General features: G+C 39.0%; 1 protein-coding gene across 3 annotated transcripts in view; it reads right to left on the reverse strand.

The window, feature by feature from the left end:
• ano1a (anoctamin 1, calcium activated chloride channel a) overlaps positions 1-17,817 on the reverse strand; it is a 67,347-nt gene extending 49,530 nt beyond the window's left edge. For 2 of the 3 annotated variants that reach the window (XM_044353959.1, XM_044353886.1), the window contains exons 1-2: positions 15,201-15,637; positions 5,107-5,243 (exon numbers count right to left, since the gene is read on the reverse strand). In XM_044353959.1, the coding sequence (XP_044209894.1) occupies positions 5,107-5,243; positions 15,201-15,270 (207 nt within the window). In that variant the 5' untranslated portion in view covers positions 15,271-15,637. Of the gene's footprint in view, positions 1-5,106; positions 5,244-15,200; positions 15,638-17,659 lie in introns of those variants that run through there. The other variant, XM_044354045.1, reaches the window with a different exon arrangement.
• Positions 17,818-20,744: the final 2,927 nt, after the last annotated feature.

A 20,744-nucleotide genomic window follows, 5' to 3' on the forward strand; every position in this document is an offset into this window, starting at 1 on the left:
CCGCGGTCAATAAAGGAATCGTAAACTCAGGCTGAGTGCAGGTGAATTACCTTCATGCTTGTAGATCAACAATGAATCACAAAACTAATATTTACACATAGCAGGCGCTGAAATTAAAAGCTTTTCCCTTTAACAGCCACTAACCCACAGTACAGCGGTGTATGTTCCTGCTTGTGTGTGTGTGTGTGATAGGAAGTATTACGAGGGGCTGGCTTATATGTGTATGTATACGTGTATATGGATGTTTTTTTTGTTGTTGTTTGAAGAACCCCCAGCCTCATCCCCACCACACACACATCTTCAGCACTCTCTCAACAGGAAGTAGTCATAGCTGCAGAGGTCAGAGGTCACTTCTCAGAGGGCGCATGAGGATGTGGTGGTGTATGCATCATTCACCAATAGAAGCTCTTTTCTCACCAAGCCACCGGGAAATGAGGTTCTCCTCTCCTCTGGGCTTCCACATGCACACAGCTGCCTACACACACACACACACACACACACGCACGCGCACACAAATCTCTGAGCCATAATAAGCTCAAGGCTGAGACAACCCAGCAGTTTTCAAGTCGATAATATTTTTCACAGCAGCAGAAAGCTTGATGTAGCAGCTGGAACAGGCAGTTTTTGCATTTTGAAGAGTTTAAATCTCAAAAGGTTACTCTGGAATTTGGACTTCAGTGACCACTAAGGCAACTGCACCATAATACATCTGGCCTTCTTCTCCCAAGCCCAAGTAGACACAGGACAATGGTGCTTGTCTATGGACATGTTAACTTAAATGGTTGATTTGCCCAAATAAGAAAAAACACATACTTTCTCACTTACTTCTAGTGGTGTCTAGATCATTTTAGGTTAATTTGTTTTGTGAAATCAGCTAATAATGTCCTTGTTACTCTGGGTAATCCACTAAACTCACTGTCTACTGTTTTCATAGTGACTGTTTCCTTGATAGGAAGTATTTGCAAAGAAATCGGTTCACAGTAAGGGTATCTCAAAATCAGAGGAATGCACCCAAAACTATCCACAAGAGGTAAGTGATCCTTGTCTTCACTTTGATGTAGAGCAGTCAGTTTGGGAACAAATACGTCTTGTGAGCCTACAGGGAATGGTTCCTAATTTCTAAAACATAATCAGTACCTTGCAGTAATGACCACATATAATGATCAATTATTCAAATGAACTCTTAAGCCCGATTTTATATGCACTGAAATTGCCCTTTGCTGCTAAATTGTCAGGCCTGATTTAGTCCTAATTATAAAATACATTTTCAGCCCACATCCCAAGATCACGACTCAGTTATCTTGCTGTTTTCAGATAAAATACAGTTGTCATATGTTTACAACTGATTGATCTTAATTATCTTATTTTCTTAAAAGAGAAAATTATATTTTGTGCTCATATTTATCTTTAAAGAGAACCTAAATTACACAAAACAGACCCAATCATCTCATTATGTCGAGACAACAAATGTTTCTATTCCATGAAGCACAGAGGACTAGATAATTAGATGATTAAGAAATTACAATATTTCATAAAACGTTAGACCTACATTCAATATTGTTTTTGGCCACAAAGTTGTTATGGAAAATGTGTTAGAAAACAGTTGCTTAATTACACATCCAACAGACACAACAACAATTGCATTCATTTGTTGTAGTCATGTTTTTCACCATCTGCTTAATGCAAGTCCAGTATTCACCCTCCATTTAGCTCTGTTTTGGTCTCCACTCATTTTCTCCACCAACTTCCTGGATATTTAGCTGCTAAATGATCAGCTATGCTGGTCATGCATGAGAGAGAACCAAAACTGTAAAGTTGCAGGCTGTGAACCAAAACAATGAGCTGAAAGATGCTAAAACACTCCACAGAGCTGAGGAAAACTGCAGCGTTGGATGATAATTCTCTGCAACTTCATTGTTACAAGCAGCTCCTTTTACATACATGTAGTCATTTGATTCATTGTTAATATAAAAATATTCCTCAGTGCAGTGCCATGCTCCCCAGAGGATGAACCCTTCCCATTTGGACATTCCATTAGTGGTGGAAGAAATACTCAGTACCAACACAGCGATGTAAAAATACTCCATTACAAGTAAAAGTCCTGCATGAAAAATCCTACTACAGTAAAAGTACATTATCAAAAGTACAAGTATTGCAGTAAAAGTAGTGGTTTGGTCCCTCTGACTGATATATTATTATATATGACATCATTAGATTATTAAAACTGAAGCATCAGTGTTCGAGCAGCATGTTACTGTTGTAGCTGCTGGAGGTGGAGCTAGTTTCAACTACTTTATATACAGTTAGCTAGTTTAGACTGAACCACCCCTTCCAACCTAGGGGTCGGGCCCCACCAAAGGATCATCAGATAAATCTTAGGGGTCGTGAGATGATTAATGGGAGAGGAAAGAAGAAAAAACAAAGTTCTGATACACAAATCTGTTTTCAGTTTTTGAAAAATGTCTACTGAAATGAAAGCATGTGAGAAGTTCAGAGGAACTTCTGTTAGTCTGTTCCACCGCACAACATTTTTGTATTACGAGGTTTAATGAACATTACAGCCTTTAGGGGCCACTAGTGAGGGTATAAACTATTAGTTGTGTTTAATTTAGATCTTTGTTCTCCTATGTAAATGCTTTTCTCAGTAGCGGCTGTCATAATAATAAGTCTGATTAAAGAGCGGCTCTGAGCTGGAACAAGTGAATATCCTTCAGCTCAGGTGGCTCTTTAAGTGCTGCTCTCTTCATAGTCTGTTCACCACTGCTCAAGATCGTTACTCAAGAGCTCTGTTGCATTTTAGTCATTGAAAAAGTGAAACAAATCACTTCCTGTTCTCCAGCAAGTGAGTGATTATAAAAGCAAATACAAAAGCTATAGACAAGCTTTTACCCAGATCACTGAAGGGTTATTACAGAGCAGAAGCTTGTGCATTTATTTATATAAAATACAATAAATGACTACACTGAGACAACAAATACATTCCATGAATAAAGATACAAACTAGCAAGGAGGAGGTCTATCTACTGTAAACAAGGAATCATTGATGGTTGTTTGTTGGCCCTTTGAAAAGATGTGTGCACTACATTACTTTGAGTATTCACTACTGATGCAGTTTGTATGAAAATGAATATGTTGAATATTATTTCCATAAACACACAGAGACCTGAGTGCCACAGAGCATGTGTGGAATCACTTATTTACGACACCGTAGTAACTGTGTGCAGCACAATCATAAAACAGACCCGTGATTATCATCAAAGGTGTCATGGGTAGACCCTTGGTATTGGCCTTTCTGTACTGTATGTACTATATACTGACCTGATGTCAGTCATCATAATACAACAGAGGTCTTTTCCAGAGAGCACTAAAGTGATGTAATGGACTCACTATTGCCATCGATGGGAGCTTTCTTTAGGAAATCATTACATTTTTATTGTTTGTGACAATGCTGCGTAAGCAGGTACTCAAATTGTTGTGTTGTGTGTGTATGTGTGTGTGTGTGTGCATGTGTGTAAATGTAGTATCAGCACATTGACTGTGCATACAGTACTGTAGGTGTCGACAAGATTTAAATGAAATCTTTTCCCTTATTGACACTAAAACAAATTAAAATTCATCAACAGCTCTCCTTGGATCTATTTCTAACATAACTGTAAGTCCAAGCAAAACAAAAGATGATCATTACGTCATAGTGATTTTGTATAATGGTGAGTTATTATAGCCATCTCTTATGCCTTTAACTCCCAGTGCACAGCAGAGGGTTCCCCCCAGCACCTTAACCCCTGGACTATCAGCTCTGCTGGTGAACGTGCTGTTTTTTGTTTTTACAACCTCAAAGTTTAATACAACAGAGGTCTGTGGGAATTAATGCAGCTGAAGTTAAAATATTCACCAAAATTACACATTAACAGATAAATAGCTGAAAGACTAATCACATGCATAGCAAAACTCAGACCGGGAATCTGAACACGTGCACCAAGTTTGGTTACAATAGCTTAAGCCAATTTTATGTAAAATTGAACTTAAAGACACAGGTTTAAAGATGTATAATTTCAAAACAGATTGACTTATCAGTATTTCCTTGATAACTTTAGATCAGTGAAGTCTGTAAATGTTCCTGACAAAGTTTCAGGACGATTGGCCCAACAGCTTCTGACGAGTTCTTGAAAATAGGATTTTGAGAAAATTGAGAAAGAGTTGCAAAACTTGACACCGGAGCAAAGATGCAGATGAACTGAGAGATTAAATTGATGAAATAATTTTAAGCAAGGCCAAGCCACTTTTGAGATAATTGTGAAAAGGTAAACTTGATTATTACAGCACCACTTTGAGGTCAGTGAGTATCATTTTATGAGCCTGAGTAGTGGGTGGAATTTGCAAACCATCTGCCAATTTTGGTGACTTTTGGTCTTATGGTTTTTGCTGCTTGAATGCTCTTCGTGGAGAAGAAAAAGAACAAGATGATGAAGAAGAAGAAGAAGAAGAAGAGGTAGAAGAAGAAGAAGAAGAAGAAGAAGAAGAAGAAGAAGAAGAAGAAGAAGAAGAAGAAGAATGACAACAAAAATAATAGGGCAGCGAGCTTTGCTGCTGGAGCCCTAATGAAAGATTGAGTCACAGAAGCTAGTGGAACAGAGACTAGCCTGGATGCGATGTCATAATATCAGCTCACTTTATGTTGATGATTCTCTTGTCATAACTGTGGCTCTAAACCATGGTAGGGAAACTTCTGGTGTGCTCTAATCAGAGCTTTACCAGATATTCAGGGTTGATGAACATTAATGTTAATCACCCTGAACAGCATGGTTGCAACTGTGTACTGGCACGTCACTCTCTCTCTCTCTCTCTCTCTCTCTCTCTCTCTCTCTCTCTCACACACACACACACACGCACACACAATTTTTTTCAAGTTTTAAATACATTTTTGTCCACCATCACTTACATTGAGAGCACTTTAGAAATTGATCTCTTAATGGCCAGTATGAACAGGAGAAATAATTACAGCAAGCTGAACCTGTGCCATTGTGGGCACTTGACTATTGTTTTAAATCAGACTTGAACATTTGTTAACCTATTCTTTAAAATGAAAACATGGATGTATTGTCTTACTATGGACTCATTGGTCTTGGTGTTGACAAAGTCCACATCCAGGTTCTTCTCCTCGCCAGGGACTGGCAGGTAGGTGTCATTCCTCCTCATTATGCCGGGCTCCTCCTGCTGGGAGCTGCCTGAGTCCAGGGGAGAACCTGGGAGAGGCACAGATAGGTGGATTAAGCATTAGTCAAGTGTTTAATGAAGAGAATACTGCATAGGTTGAATTGAAGGCCAAATTTCCAAACTGCCTTTTGACTCTATTTCCCTGTATCCTAGTTTTGAATGGCCCTCATTGTGAATAAGCAAAGAGCTGCAATTGTTGTTGGCTGTGACTGACATATGTGAGTCTGCATATAGGAGAGTTTTTAAAACGTAAAAAATAAGTCATGTGTTCCCTGTCAGGGACACATTGCCTAGTGAGACTGTTTCCTGCCTCCTGCCCATTGCATGCTGGGATATAACCCTGGCTGAATCCACTTGCAAACTGAATCAGGAAGTCATGCAATTGATGTAAAAAAAAGTAATTATTTCTGCTACTAATAAGGGTAAATGTTACTATACATACCAACCAAACCTGATATACTAAGTAAAGTAGCAGATGCTGCACATATCCTGCATAAATTGCTAATATCAACACTTTTAAGAACTGTTCAGGATAATTGACAGAAATTTCAATTACTAATAGTTACTAATAACGTATTTCATCCCTCGCAGACTTGACGTGATGACAGTGAACACGTCACGGTATGTATGACAGAAGCCTGCAAAGGTTCAGTCCACATAAGTCTGGACTGTAGCCCTTTCCCAAACCGACTCCTCCTCATTAGCCCTTCACTCCACATGAAGTCACACTCACAGCCAGTGGTGTGTAGTCTACATGATACGCAAGTATACACCATATACCCACTAATAGACTAGGCACGTATATTTAGCGGAGTCCCAGAGCCACTTCTGGGATCAGCTCCAGCGGCCGCATCAAAAACGGTGGGATCCCGATGTAAGAAAGCTCCAGGATTTACATATACCCACTGAAAAATGCGCAAGGATATGTAACAATATAGTTTTGTGACAGAACTTTAACTTCAGTGATTTTATTTCGCAAATACCAGGTAGAGTGTAACTGCAATAAAATTTTACAAAGGCTCGGCACATCGCATGCAAAGCAAGGAATTTCTGTGTGACCTTGGACTCATGTATGATGCACTGTCTGAACTTGCAAACCTGTGCCAGCAACTCCAGGCCCACTCAATCACACTTTTGAGAGCGGAACAGCTTCTGTAGCGCATCATCTCAGTGCTGGTGTTCAAAGACTCTCCAGGAGGGAAATTGCAGGAGGCACTGAAAGCACAAGCTCAAGAACATTTTGGATCAGTTTCCCTGGAGTCAAATGAAAAGTTCAAACCAATCAATGCAAAGCACTTCCTACAAAGTCTGATCAACAACACGGAAAAGTGCCTCTAATTTGAAGGTGAAATGCTTCGTGATCTCAGCATTCCACACACAAGCAAATGGCCATCAAAACCTGGCATACAGGATGGTGAGTCACAAGTGAAACAACTGACCGCGCTTCAATCTTTGTGAAGACCGAGGAGTTAATGGTATGAGATATTTCCTTGAGCACCCACACAGTGAGCCTGAAAGCCTAAAACCACTCATACGATGCATGCAGACCATCCCTTGCAGTGCAGTATGACAGGGGTTTCAGTCTTATGAACAATGCATGCACGGACAAGAGATTTACAATGTTGTTGTCCAGTGTAAATAATTTGATGACAATCAGCATCAATGGGCCTGCTGTAAGTCTTTTTGAGTGAAGGAAGTACGTCACAACATGGTTGAGGAGCCGTTGCTCTGCTATGCAAGCGAGGAGGCAAAGCACACCTCAGATGCCTGACTACAAACATATTTGGACAGCTTTGTAGACTACCAGGCTAGTTACCCCATGAACCCCCTTCTTACCCCCCTACAAACATTATGCTACTGCTCTGTAGCCACCCCACGCCTCCTCTTCTTACCCCACCCCAAGGACAGAAGAAACTGGACCAGGTGGAACAGGAACTGGGCTGTCTGTAAGTGTTCCATCCTTTTTCCAGGGCTTGTGGGCTAACACACAGTGAACCCAGTATGCATTATTTGATGGTGTTGATAAATACCTTTTCAGCCTTTATTTATTAAGGAGTTTCGTCTTCGTCTCGCAGCAGTTCTTGGATGCTTTCGCCTGCATTTAATCCGATACGTAGCTTGAATTTGACAATGGTTTGGAAGATAAGTGAACATACTGTTTTAATTCCTCTCCTTTCCTCTATGTATTTTTTTCTAACTCTCATCCAGGCCATGACTAAGTAGCCCACAAATCTATCATTGTGATGAAACTCAATGTGCAAGTGCACCATTGACTGTCAAAGCAGTTAATGACTCCTCTGTCTCCTCCAGCCGGGCAAAATCACCAGGGATGGTGATTAACACTACAATGGTAAAAAATCAGTCCAAAGTGTTTAAATCTCCCAGCTGTAAATGTCATTGGCTGTTAAAGTTTTGGGTTGCTTATAATAAATTGTTAATAACACATACCCAGTCTTTCAGAATGTTCTAAATTATGCGTGGATGAATGTACTGTATGCGTCAGTGAGTGTGGTGGTGCTTATGGGGTGTCGCTCCAGGGTGAGCGCGTATGAGGCTGGGAGGGAATCATCACAGTATACAACACACTAGACTACACCACTGCTCACAGCTGTGGATGGCTCTCTGTATCAAGGAAGAGTGTATACTGTAAATAAAGAGATAAACTCTCCACCATGTGCAGGAAACAGCTGTCACCATTGATACTGATAGACTCGTTTAACTGTTATTAGGTTATATTACGAGCAGTCACTGTAAAAGTAGAATATGCCCAAAATATGCATGTGCTTATTCAAGGTTTCTTTAAGACCTGCAGCACAAGCTACTGTCCACTTTCACAGTTTACAGATGTAGAACGTCTCTCGACAGGACAATGTTTTATTGTATTACTTTAACATTACTACCTACAGCAGGCAAGAGAAAATATTACATTAATAAATTAGTAATAATTAATTGAAGACTCTCTAGTATCTGTTTTTTCATGAGGAAACTGAATTAAGTGCTTTTTAAAGTCGTTTTAAAACCTGCAGATACAATGTTATTGTTGTTGTGCAGTTATTGTGCTGTGATCCAGCTGTCATGTGATTTGTTTGATGTCGTCATTGTACAATTCCAGCCAGTACTGTCTATGAAAATATGTATTACTTAATAGTTTGTATTCTCCCAGGGGAACACAGATGACCCATCAAGAACATCTTCAGTGTGTAATGAAGCTCTGACCAGATGACAGATCAGTCAAGATACAGCAATATACTGAAAGCACACGATTAATTATTATTATTATTATTATATAAGTCTTTATCTCTATCTGCACCTACAGTGGATCACAGTCAAGGAATATGATATTACAACAACTCTGACTCTATAGTTAATTAATAAAAACTCAGGAGGAACCATAATAAGGAACACAGTTTAATGTCTAACAAATTAGCATACTTCCCAAAATGTCAGAGATATACAATATGTTGTATCACTTTACTTAGATTAGTACAGTTCCTCATGTAAACATGAGGAACTGTACTAATCTAAGTAAATGAATAATAAGTAAAACACATTTTGGAGTGGAGGGGGACTTTCAATGTTGATGAGGCTCAAAGTTGTGTAGTCGCTCTCTAGTCTTCTTATTGTTACATCTGCTTTTTCCGGACATTTAATCACAGACAATTTCCTCAACTTCAAGTGTCAATTAGCAGTGATAAATCAGTTTCAGCAGCCATTTGTACACATTTCTATTCCTTGTGTCCATATTTTGCAGCCCTTCATAAGAACACCCCAAAATACATACTGCATTAACCCAAACAGAGATTTTTAGAGGTGCCATTATAGCACTTTGACAATGCAAATTATTGGAAAACACTAGTGAATAAGGACAAATTCTATCCCACTCATTTGTGCCCAAAAAAGGGTCACAGATTCTAAATCAAGCTGACTGTTTGAACAGGTAAAGACAGCCGCCATACTAGTCAGAAGCTTAAACGATGGGTTCACAGTTTTTAAAGTTTGTCTTAAAACAACAGTCAGGAGCCCAAATGAGCATTGTAACAGATTTTTCTTGCTGTAATCATTCCTCCTGTTCATACCGACCATTAGAAGATCCCTTCATAATGCACTTACAATGTAAGTGATGGAAGACAAGATCCACAATATTGTTTTGAGTAAAAATGTATTTAAAAGTTTATCTAAAGATAATATGAAGCTACAGCCATTTGAAATAGTCAAATAAAGTGGATATCTACCAAATTTAAAGTATTTTTAGTAAAAAATCTCCGTCTCAACAGAATGTTTCCCTCTTCAGCCGCAGTGGAAGTATAGTAACAAAAAGAGGAACTTGGACACCAAAAACACTAACTTTGAAAGATATCTAGTTGATCACTTTGGACAGCTGAAACCTCATAGTAGCCTCAGGTAAACTTTTAAATACATTTTTTTCATCTAAAAACACATTGAAATTCACATTGAATATTGATTCTAATGGTCTGTATGAACAAGAGGAATGATAATGGCAAGAAAAACCAGTTTCAGTGTTCATTTGGGCTCCTGGCTGTTGATTTAAGACAGACATGAAAAATTGTGAAGCCGTCCTTTAAACATATGGGTAAGTTTAGAAGTTTAGAAAAGTCATCTTACCAATGTTAGAGTGACCTTCTTTGCCCTACGATACACAGAACAGTCAGTTCCCATTACTTTACAACATACACAATGACATTTATGCACAATCATAGTGCTCACTTCCAGAATTGTGTGATTGCAGTATGGCCTTCAGTCACCATTTGAAAAAATTGGTTTTCCTATAATTTAAAGTGAAATGAGAGCTGATGAAATCGAACTGTAAGAATAATCACAGTTGTTCCTCTGATTATGACATTATGACAAATAATAGACACACTGGGCTTAAAATTTACTGTGGCTGGATATTTTTCTTTAAAGGACTACGCTGGTGTTTTGATATATTGGAGCGCATTAACAATCACAAACTACACATCAAATACATTTTGAATAAGTCTGGTCTGTAAAACAGAAAAAAAAAGAGCTGGGAGATGTTAAATAGCCTTGTTGAGCTTAGGGGAACTTAGGGAAGAGTCGGGTGATGATTCTCTATGTTCATCAGAATGAGCAACACCTTTCATATTATACAGTTATTTGTTTTATTGCTAATATAAAATATTGATAAGTGCAGCTTTATGCATATTCTTTTGACAGATTTACTACTTTTCAGGCAGTGAAATAATGACGTGACAGTGAAATAATGTATTTTTTTATTATTTGTATTATCACCAGGTCATAATTCAGCTGCAGGCAGTGACCATTTCAACAACTGATTGTTCTCTGAGGCAATGCTACTAGAAGATCAAATCCAAAGCAGCAGGCAAACATGGATGTTGTGAAAATGTGAATAAAATCACAAAAACATGTAATGTTCTTTGTAATGACTCACCCCTGTCAAGTTTCAATGCTCTGTAAATTGATGTTCATAGTGTCCTGAAATGAACTGAAACCAGTGACTGTCTGCAAGGTACAAAGTCTGTTTAAAACCTCAAAGTATGGCAATAATATAAAGTATAAGCAATTTAGTTAATGGGCTTAAATACACAAACCACCACTGTGGTCCATTAAAGCGGCGCAAAACCACCTCACGACAGTGGTTGCAAATGTTATTGAGTAGTAATCTGTTGAAGACTGTCTGAATCTCAGTCTTCAAAAACCTGTAAAGTAATGTTGGTGAGGTGGTTTGTAGTTAATGGACTAAAACACACAAACCCACCAGTGCTGTGTGGTTCTTTAAAGCTACATGAGACAACTGTGCATGCTGGTGGCTGCAAATGGCTGCAAAGGTATGCTTTCAGGAATGTTTCTTTCACTGTATCTTCAGTTGGATGTTTGAGCTTCTCCGGCAAGAATGATGTATGTTCAGAATTTGTTTACACTTTCATCTGCTGAAGGGGAAAGTTTCTCCATGCTCACATGGAATCTCAGTATAAGACATGTACCTACAAGCATGATTTGTGACATCACAACTAGTATGTTTAGTATGATTTTGTAATTACAGGAACCGCATTTTCCTGTTGCTTTAATGAGACGGAGTGAATGATGCAAAATTTGTGAGTAATCGGTGTAATTTCCCTAGTGCAGGTGCCCCAACAGCAGTCACACAATTGAGCTTTATTACTGTTGCTATGGCTATCCACAGTTTAAAGTGCCCTTTCACTCAAAAACATGTTTTTCTTGTTCCTAAAGTTGGATGTTTGAGCTTCATTGTGCAGAATGACGTATTGCACATACATCATTTTGACATTTTGAGTTTGACACTAAAAGGCTGTTTTCACATTCATCTGCTGAAAGTGGAAAGTTTCTCTGTGCTCATTGAAAATCCAATTTTAAAGGGCGGGCCTATGACAAGGATTTGTGACATCACAACTCGTTTGGAGCCAATCCTGGTCCAGTATTCAGCTTACACAACTGTGATGTGGAAACTTGAAGCCTCCAATGGACTTTACAGTGAATTAGGAAACAACTTGTGTCCAGCAGTTAAACTTTTAAAATTAAATATATTTGCATATTTATAGATATGGAATTTTTAAGTAGATAATTAACTAAAATAAATAACTTTTTTGTGGAAAAACTATATCAGACACAAATTACTCAAAGTAGAATATTTTATATACATCTTAAAACATATCTGGAGGGGATCTTTAATATAATGCTGGTTACTTGTAGTCAATAGCTGATTGGATCTTTAAAGTGTCCAAGCAGGGGGAATAATCACTGGGAAGTAGGTTCCAGACTACCCTGGTAGTGAGTCCCCTCTTTTTGATGCTGCACATAAGAGATTAGCTGAAAATATTTACAGCCCCTCATAGCTGCTATATCTCATTTTACAGTGGGTGCAAGTAGCTTGTTTATTATACGGTACAAAAAAACTTTTAGAAGCCAAGAGTGGTGGATGGAGTGAAAGCCAGGATTTTAAAAAAATCACTCTTGGGAAGGAGGTTGGTGTCGATGGTTGTGTGTACAAAGTGTATGACTTTGACACAGCAGACTGCAGTTCACATTCCGCCTCCAACCAACAGTCATCATGATCTTTCCCTCTTTACCAAGTAGTTTAGTTGCCACAACACAGCCAAACCTTAACCATAGAGGTTTTTGCAACAAACAACCTATTTTGTTGAGTGGAATATAATATGCAATGGGGTTTATGGACAATGTGGTCTTGTTTTAACAAGCAGTAAGAATACCACATTAGCTTTTTTCCAGCTAGGCCTCCTTTCTTTAAAGCAAATATAAAGAGGCATCACAATTAATTTGACAGTGAATCACTGAGGCCTATATGTGCACTTGACCTCCAAGCTGTGAGGTAATACCGTCTCAGACAGGAAAATGCCTCAGGTGAAGTGTGCAGTAAGCATGAGGGGATAGATACAGTTTGTTTACAGTCTATTCTGGTTCAAATACCTGAAACAAACTTGATTTTACATGTCTGGCAGGACAGGTTTGACCCTGTACAGTACAGCAGCCTCTTGTGCATGCCTTAACACGCCTACATTAATACAAATCAAACATGAATAAATTTCTATGCCACATTTAATTATAGTCCTTTTAACATATGTTTTTAATTCAATTAGACACAGTTAATGCACAGATAAAAAGGAAATACATAAGGGTGTGTAATGTATTTCATCTCATTTCATTTCTTTGTTTGATTTGTTTTTATTTAGGCATTTTAAATCTTCCATACTTATAAACCCAGTCATGCAACTATTAATCAATGTGTGGTCTACAGTATGTCCTATGTAATATTTCATGTATGTTTCATTCTATGAATAATGCATTTGGTAAACTAGTCTGAGTTAGTCTCAGGAAATCCTCAAACCTGTAATCAGAAAACATCTTTTTAAAGTAATGTACAATAATATAAAATAGTTCTATTTTGTAGGTTATTATATGCAGTTATAGGTATTCCATAACAACACATCCCTGCCCAGTACTTGATATTATCTGCCAAATGTCTTGGAAGAGAGCCTAGACAGGCGGCACCCAGCGTGAGTCTTGGATTTACTATCACAACATGAAATGTTTTCAGTATAAATCAACTTTTACCACTACGATGAGTCCATCTGTCTAAAATTACAATCTAGTTGTGTACAATAGGTTGTCATTTTATTTTTATGTCCACCTAAATATGCAAAAATCAGCATGTTGGTATGGTAACAGGTTAGAAATTGTAAAATGTTTCCACAGATCAAGATATAATCAGCAATTTCTAATGAACAAGCTAATTAGATCAGAGGCCTGATAATGATAATGTCTCCATATAAAAACTGTAACAATCATTTTGTATTAAGAACTAGTATGCTACTGGGAAGGCACAAGAAGGTAGCAGAAGCCAGAAAACACACAACCTGCTGAAATATTAAGCGTTAAACCTCAGGACAGCTATCAACCTGCCATGCCTGATGATCCGGGACGGTTTACACTTATCATAAGAAAATCTACCAGGATGTAACAGTACTATTGACAATGATGACTCTGTGAGTGATGTGACCTGGCAGTGTGTTTACACAGCCATCAACCCCTGTCTGTACATATCAACTACTAATATTTATATGACAGAAAGTGGTCCTTATTTCGTAGGAAAGAGCTACACACCCACAATTCCCATAAATCTTTTCCATTTTAATTCAATGAATAAATGTCTCAGCATATTGCCTTCTTCACATTAAAATAATCAAATCAAAACAGATCATCTGAGTGACATTTATACTGTATGTTTCACTTCAAATTAATGTTTGCCTCATTGATCCAAGTTGTTATTTTGTGTTTAAAGCTGCACTCGTCAATATTTTATATTAACAATGGTTTGAATAATTATGTGTAGTGTCAGAGGGGTCACTAATAGTGACAAACCCCCAGAGAATGATCAACCCCCCCACCCACGACCTGCCCAGCACCACACAGCAGACAAAGTTAGATATTTCACTCAGGAGTTGATAGAGACTAAAACAGAGCCAGGTGTACACAAACATGGTTCCACATGAATGATAACGCGGCTCCATGTCTGTGGTTGTGTAAATAAGCGACTGTTTGCTAATGCACTCACCATAACGACTTTATACAGTGATAATATGTCATTGTTGTGTTAATAGATTGTTTTGCTGCCCCCAGTGGCAAAAGAAAACTAATTAACTCACTAACTAACTACTACTACAACAAAGAAACTGATGCAGCTTTAATTGTATTCAAATTCTCAAATGTTTCAAAGATCTCACTCTGAGAGCAATGTTGTCAGTTTATAAGAACTTTGATGTGATGATACATGTAAAGAGATGAGTGATAATATCAGGTTATTATCCAGCTGCCCTACTGTATGTGAAAAAAAAGAGAAAACAGAACTATTCCTTTAAGACAGGGTAAACTGTTTTGTTGTGGTTATGCTTGGGTTTACATGTCACACACAAATGACTTTTCCAACTAACTGCACAAATGTGGCATGAGACCAGGTTAAAGCAAACAGAGCTAGAGTGTGATGGAGCTCCTGTCAAAAAAAACAAATATTGCTTGTGCGCTCAGCCTATTATAAAATCCGAACTATCCCTTTAAGGTTGTAAGAAGTAAAAACAGTAAACGGACATCCTTTCTGTACCAGCAGGCCTGTACTATGCTTGCATGGTGAAATTACTATCATGTGTAGCACTCATATCCATCAGAATCTTAATGTAAAAAGCTAAGTTGATGAACTCCAGGTAGCACTGATGAGAGGGCTCCCTCCATAAAAACATGTGGCGCTGTATCAGTGCGCCCATGTGCGTATTATCAACAGCCACAATCCAACTAGCTGAGCCAGAGGGAATGTAGGGACATCTCTGACAGCTAAATATCATACTGAGTGCAAAGCATTATTTTCTCCCAACGCTTCTTAATTCAGCGAGTGCGCACAAATCCAGCGTTTCTGACATTTTTTAAAAGAAATCCATGCGGGAATAAAGCGCTCTTACCGGGTTCCTCTGTACTATCATGATGATTCAAGCTCCCAACCAGCTCATCTCCATCATCTCGACGCTCCATTTGGTTTAAAGGGGGCTCAGGGTCCTCACAGAGACCCTTACCAGATCTACTCTGCCGTCGCTCTCCACAACAGCATCTATCCCTCCGTTTACTCCGTGGCTTCACAGCCGCCTGCGCTGTTGCATGGAAACGCTGGACGGAGAGCTACCACTTATACATCCTTTGGGGAAAGCTGATAGACTAAAAGCTGTCAAACAGTTCCTTGCTGAATCTGTCTAAAAGGAGTGGGAAAGGCTTGTATGCACACAGAGAATTGATCTAAATGAGATAATTGCAGAAGCTGTTCCCAGTCTGAGTAAATCCTGCCTGAATGACATGTGTCAGAATGAGACTATTCTATGCAAAGACACGTCTCCTCCGCGTGTGAGGACGCTCTCTGTCTAAATGACATTATCCACTCACGGCAGTGGAGTGGTAACGCGCAGGGAAGCACAGTATAAATCGTGCCAAAACGGTTCAGAATGATGTTGCATTCAATTCCCATAGGAAAAACAGAATAGCTTGGATTCCCGGTTTACCTGCCCTCTGCTCTTCTAGGTTTTCATCTGGTTGAATTGAGACTGTTCATCTCAGCTGTCAGCTAGTTCATGATACGAGAGTTTTGGAGTGGAGCAAATGTCCTATAAAAGGCGATAGTGCTGTGTTATGTGGCCGGCTACAAACAGTCTATGAGTATTTGACCACTATTATTACTTTAACACCTGTATGTTTTAGTTCAGGTAAGGCTAATATAATGTTGGTAAATTGATTGCATCATCATAAATTATGCTGACAGGTCGGGGTTAGAGCAAGACTGGTCATAGTTTCATCAGCCATGACTTGAGAAACAGGTTAATTTATCAGATAATAGATGTAATACTTCCTCATCCAAATGGTTAAAGGAGTATTAGATGATTCTGGAAATATCTTCTCAACAGCAGTAAGTGTTGTTAAATTGTCTTCGGCCTTTTTCAGAGTTCACTGGGTTTTGTCTATAATGCATTATAAACATACTGTGTTATGATCTGCTAATAGCACTGTACAATTATAGTTTTAAGCACTCATAAATATTCATAATGCTTTGTAACAACAATGATAACACAAATAGGAAGTGTTAACGTTTTTTTTAAATCAGGTGGTTAGCTCTGTGACTCAAATGTGATGATAATACATGAAAAGCATGAACTAGAGATAGCGTAAAAGAGGGTTTTGCTCACAGCATATTGACAACTGACCTGACTGAATCTACATACTTTAACTTTACTCATTTTAAAAACATAAGACATCTCTTTTTGCGCAAATAAAGCTATTATGGGGTGACATATTAAGTGTGAAAAATTAGGGGAAAGTATGCTTCCAGTAGCTATAACCATGAGACTTTAAAGCCTTAGCATTTCCTATGGGTCTTGAATGCAGCATCGTTCTCCAGCTCGAGCATCACTGCGCCAGCTGGTGCCGCCCACACGCGCTGGGGTCTTCCAGTAGGCGCGAGGTGAGCAGAGCGCACGAGCGAATGCTGTAGTGGTCTCGCACAGAGACAGACAACATCACAGCAAACAGCAGAGCGGCATTAAAGGTCGCACTAACACCTCCTGGAATAGAATTCGAAGAGGCTCCCAAAACACATAAGCAACAGTAACTGATCAACATGAAGCAATTCTTTAAGTTCAGGTACGTTAAATAAGCTGCGTAATGGACAGTTTGTCGCTTTAAGTCGTTTTTACTACATCTCCCGATTCAATAACGACAAAAGGAAACATTTTCTTCGTTAGTCGGTTCCTTTCCCTTCATCTCTACAACTATGTATGGATGTGTAGACTGTAGCCTGGCTGCTGTCAGTGACCACGACGCGCTCCTTTACACCCGGAGCTTACAGGGAGAGATACGGAGCGCATTCACACTTCGCACAGCCCTTCATCGGACACCTATGCGGACCGTCTGCGCCCTAGGCGTACATAAAAAATAACGAGGCTTTAAATCCGAATGTAGATGCAGTATTATGTCCACAGATATTTTTTTCCCCTCGCTTCATACACACACCAACCATTGAACAGTCATCAGACACATAATCAGACACATGGGAAACCTCAGAAATGCGCCTCAGGACATAAAGCATCAGTTAAGCCTCACGCGACCCTAGGTATAAAGGAAACTCCCAAATATTTACCACTTTCTTTTTTATATTGAAGTCAAAATCACCACCCAGTGACTGTTTACTATTATTCAAAGTACGGCAGAAACAATAATGAGACGTGACACATCATGAATAGCCTGAGGAAGAGAAACCTAACAAAAGAAAATAATGTGCCCAGCCATTAATAAACATAAAGAATGAAAGAAGAGCAATGAAATGCAGGTTTCAGCCCAATTTAAAGGAAAGTAATGAGTAGGATTTGAAATGAATATTTACCTTGTCTCCAGAGTTAGAGAGGATCCGTTCGGGTAGAAAGTAAAAAGGACTAAGTGCAGGTATTGGCCAGGTAACACTTCCCACTCACCTGTGCGCAGACAGGGCGGAGGAGGAAGTGCTTCTGGCCTCCTCAGGTAAAGTCTCTCCTCCCACACAGCAGCTCTGGGAGAACATGAAGTCATTGGTGGGTTATGCAACGTGACAATGTAAAGACCAAGGACTGCTGATTGGCCAGGAGCCCGGAGAGAGAATATTCTAAAATAAACCTACAGTAAATGTTCTATAAGATCCGCACCTGTGCACCTGTCTTTTATTTTGGTTGATGATCAAATATCTGCAGGTGTTTCTCATCTTTATGTAATGTTACTGGACTCTGAGATAACATGTTTTCAGCAAAGCAGACAAAGAGTCTCCACATGAGACAAACATTCACATACAGGCATGTGTGGACTTGCAGTAGACCGCCGGGTGGCTTTCCAGTTCCAAAACACACCCCCACCCCTGCACTCACTCTGAGAAGAGGATGGTCATTCAAAGTGACATAGGAGTCAATGCAAAGCAATCCAAGTAGAGTTCCTATGAGAGAAATAATGTTGTGACTTATCAGCATACAGTGTATGGAAGAGTCAGATTGGCTTGTGCAAACCAACCAAACAACCAAAAGTCTCCATCCAGGTGCGTTTTCCTATCAACATTTAAAGATAGATATCCAAATTTACATATATTTACATATAAATGGGTCTTTCCAAGGTGCTAGATATTGTTTTTGACGTGGTTCACACAGTACACACAGAATAAAAACATACATGTGGCCAAAACATACACATAGTGTTAATATACTGTATTATACATGAGTCAAAGCGCTAAGAAATGGCAGGTGAGTGAGATAAATTGCAACACTTTTAACAGGTGTGTTAAAGCCACAAGAGTGGCAAATCAAAACCAGGGAGTGCTGTTTGCAAAATATTTCCCAAACGGGTGTCAGTGTGGACACAGTGGGGGACTGATGATTGAAATTCAAGCCTTCTGAGGGCTGTAGGTAAGCGCCGGAGCGGGGATTGTCTGAGGGAAGGGAACTGTGCATTTACATGATCAGGGCTTTGTCCTCCTATTGTGTTTCTCACGAATACCAAGACTTCCATGGCCCTGGGTGTTGTTTTACAGGCCACACCCAAACCTTCAACAAGACTCAGAAAGATTCAGAAAGAGGGCTGCCATCACTGAAATACAAAGTGGTAATGGCTACAGCATGGCTAGTTTCTTTTCCTGTGTAGCCATGATTTAAAACAAATCACAAAACACATCTAGGTAATACATTTTATTTCATACAACAATGGAATATTTAAAAGAAAATAAGATACAAATAAAGAAATCAGAAGAAACAGAAATTGCTAGAAAAGGACACAAGAGAAGTAGAAGTACATATAAATCTACTTCTGTGCATTGGGGTTTGTAATAGTATGGAGCCAATAAAAGTTTTATTTCTTGTCATGATCTTCCACAAAAGCACACCTAGAAGAGGTCACAGCGCCGTACATCCACACGAGGATTCTCAGGTTTAACCGTGAGCATACACATCATCCCACACATGCATACTTTCAAGGAAAATCTTTGGTTCTGTCGTCACTACAGGTATGTGAAGTGTATCCTATCCTATGAGTCATAGCTGTTCTCGTTAACTAATGCTGATGCACGAGTCACCACTGAAATCCACCCAACAGTTTTAGCCTTCAAACCAGTTCTACAGAAGTGTGAATGTTATGTTAATTCACGGCATGGTTTCCACAGAACAGCAGCTAGTTTGTAATGTAGTTCTTTATTTAGCCAGCTGGAAAACAGGATTACATTAAGGAAATTACTATTATTTATTTGCATTTATCATTATAAATAAATTTACTTTATTAATCTCTCCTCACTATGACTGAGTAGAGAAAAAAAAAGCCCAATGCCACCATCAAACAAAGCATATTAACACCAATAACCTGCTCTAAAAATGAAAAAGGTCACACATTATGATATATATTATTTTAAGAGGCTGAATCAACAGAAAAACAAAATACATATTGTTAAATATCTTTGCTGATATACACTTTCCTTTTATACACATACTGTATATTAGTGACTTTGTGTCCACAAATATAAGCAAGATACAATGAAAACTCCCAGAGTGGTGCCCCAAGAAACAGCAGAATTCACTGTCACATTTCTTAAAATAACCTTGATGTTTGAAACGTCAGCCGTGAAGAATGCCTTCTGTTAGAACTATTAATAATAATAGCACAAGTTGTGTTTTGTTTTAAGTGTAAAACCTACTGCCCTCACTGCAGCAGACTGGAGTCAGACTGCAGTAACTGAGAGATGCATGTTAAATGCATGTGTGAAGGTCTAAGATCAAGTCACGTCTAACCTTTCCCCTATAGTGCTGGTGAAAAGGGGCCCACCCAAGAAAACAGGTCTGTGTTGCAGTACAGTGCTAACTATGTCTGATACTCATTTCATCCACCCAACAGTAACTGTTTTGTTTTTTTTAAATGAAAAAAATTAATTAACAGATAATTTCAACCTGGTGACCTGAGCTGTATGGCTTCAGAGTGTCATGTCAACACATCCCTTTATGTGCATCACTGTAGTATATCTGCAAAAAAAAAAAAAAAATTCCACACGATCGTGCAGTTTCCTCACATTCCTGAGAAAAGTGACAAAGTGAAGTAAAGTAGTGGACAGTAGTGGAATGTTAAGAAATTCATCCTCTTGTCCTTGATCTTGACCTTGTAGTGACCATGAACCTGCTCCAGATGGGAGCCGGTAGAATCACACAGGCATCGTTTTATGAAAAAGTACTTACCCAGCATCCAAAGCCAAGACTATAGTATCTGATGTTGTCACGATGATGGATCCACAGCTGTAGAAAATCCTACCCGCCTAGGTTAAACAGTAGGTGGACAGGACTTAGCCTTAACCCGACACAGGTACACCTGTCAAAAGTTCCGTCTCAGACCATGTTCAGTCCTTTGTATCATTGTTCGGGTGGTTAATATCAGAGGACCCTTTTACTGTAAATTAGGGCCTGATTAGGGGGTCAGAA

The sequence above is a fragment of the Thunnus albacares genome, chromosome 1 (assembly GCF_914725855.1).
Source record: "Thunnus albacares chromosome 1, fThuAlb1.1, whole genome shotgun sequence".
NCBI classification, from domain to species: domain Eukaryota; kingdom Metazoa; phylum Chordata; class Actinopteri; order Scombriformes; family Scombridae; genus Thunnus; species Thunnus albacares.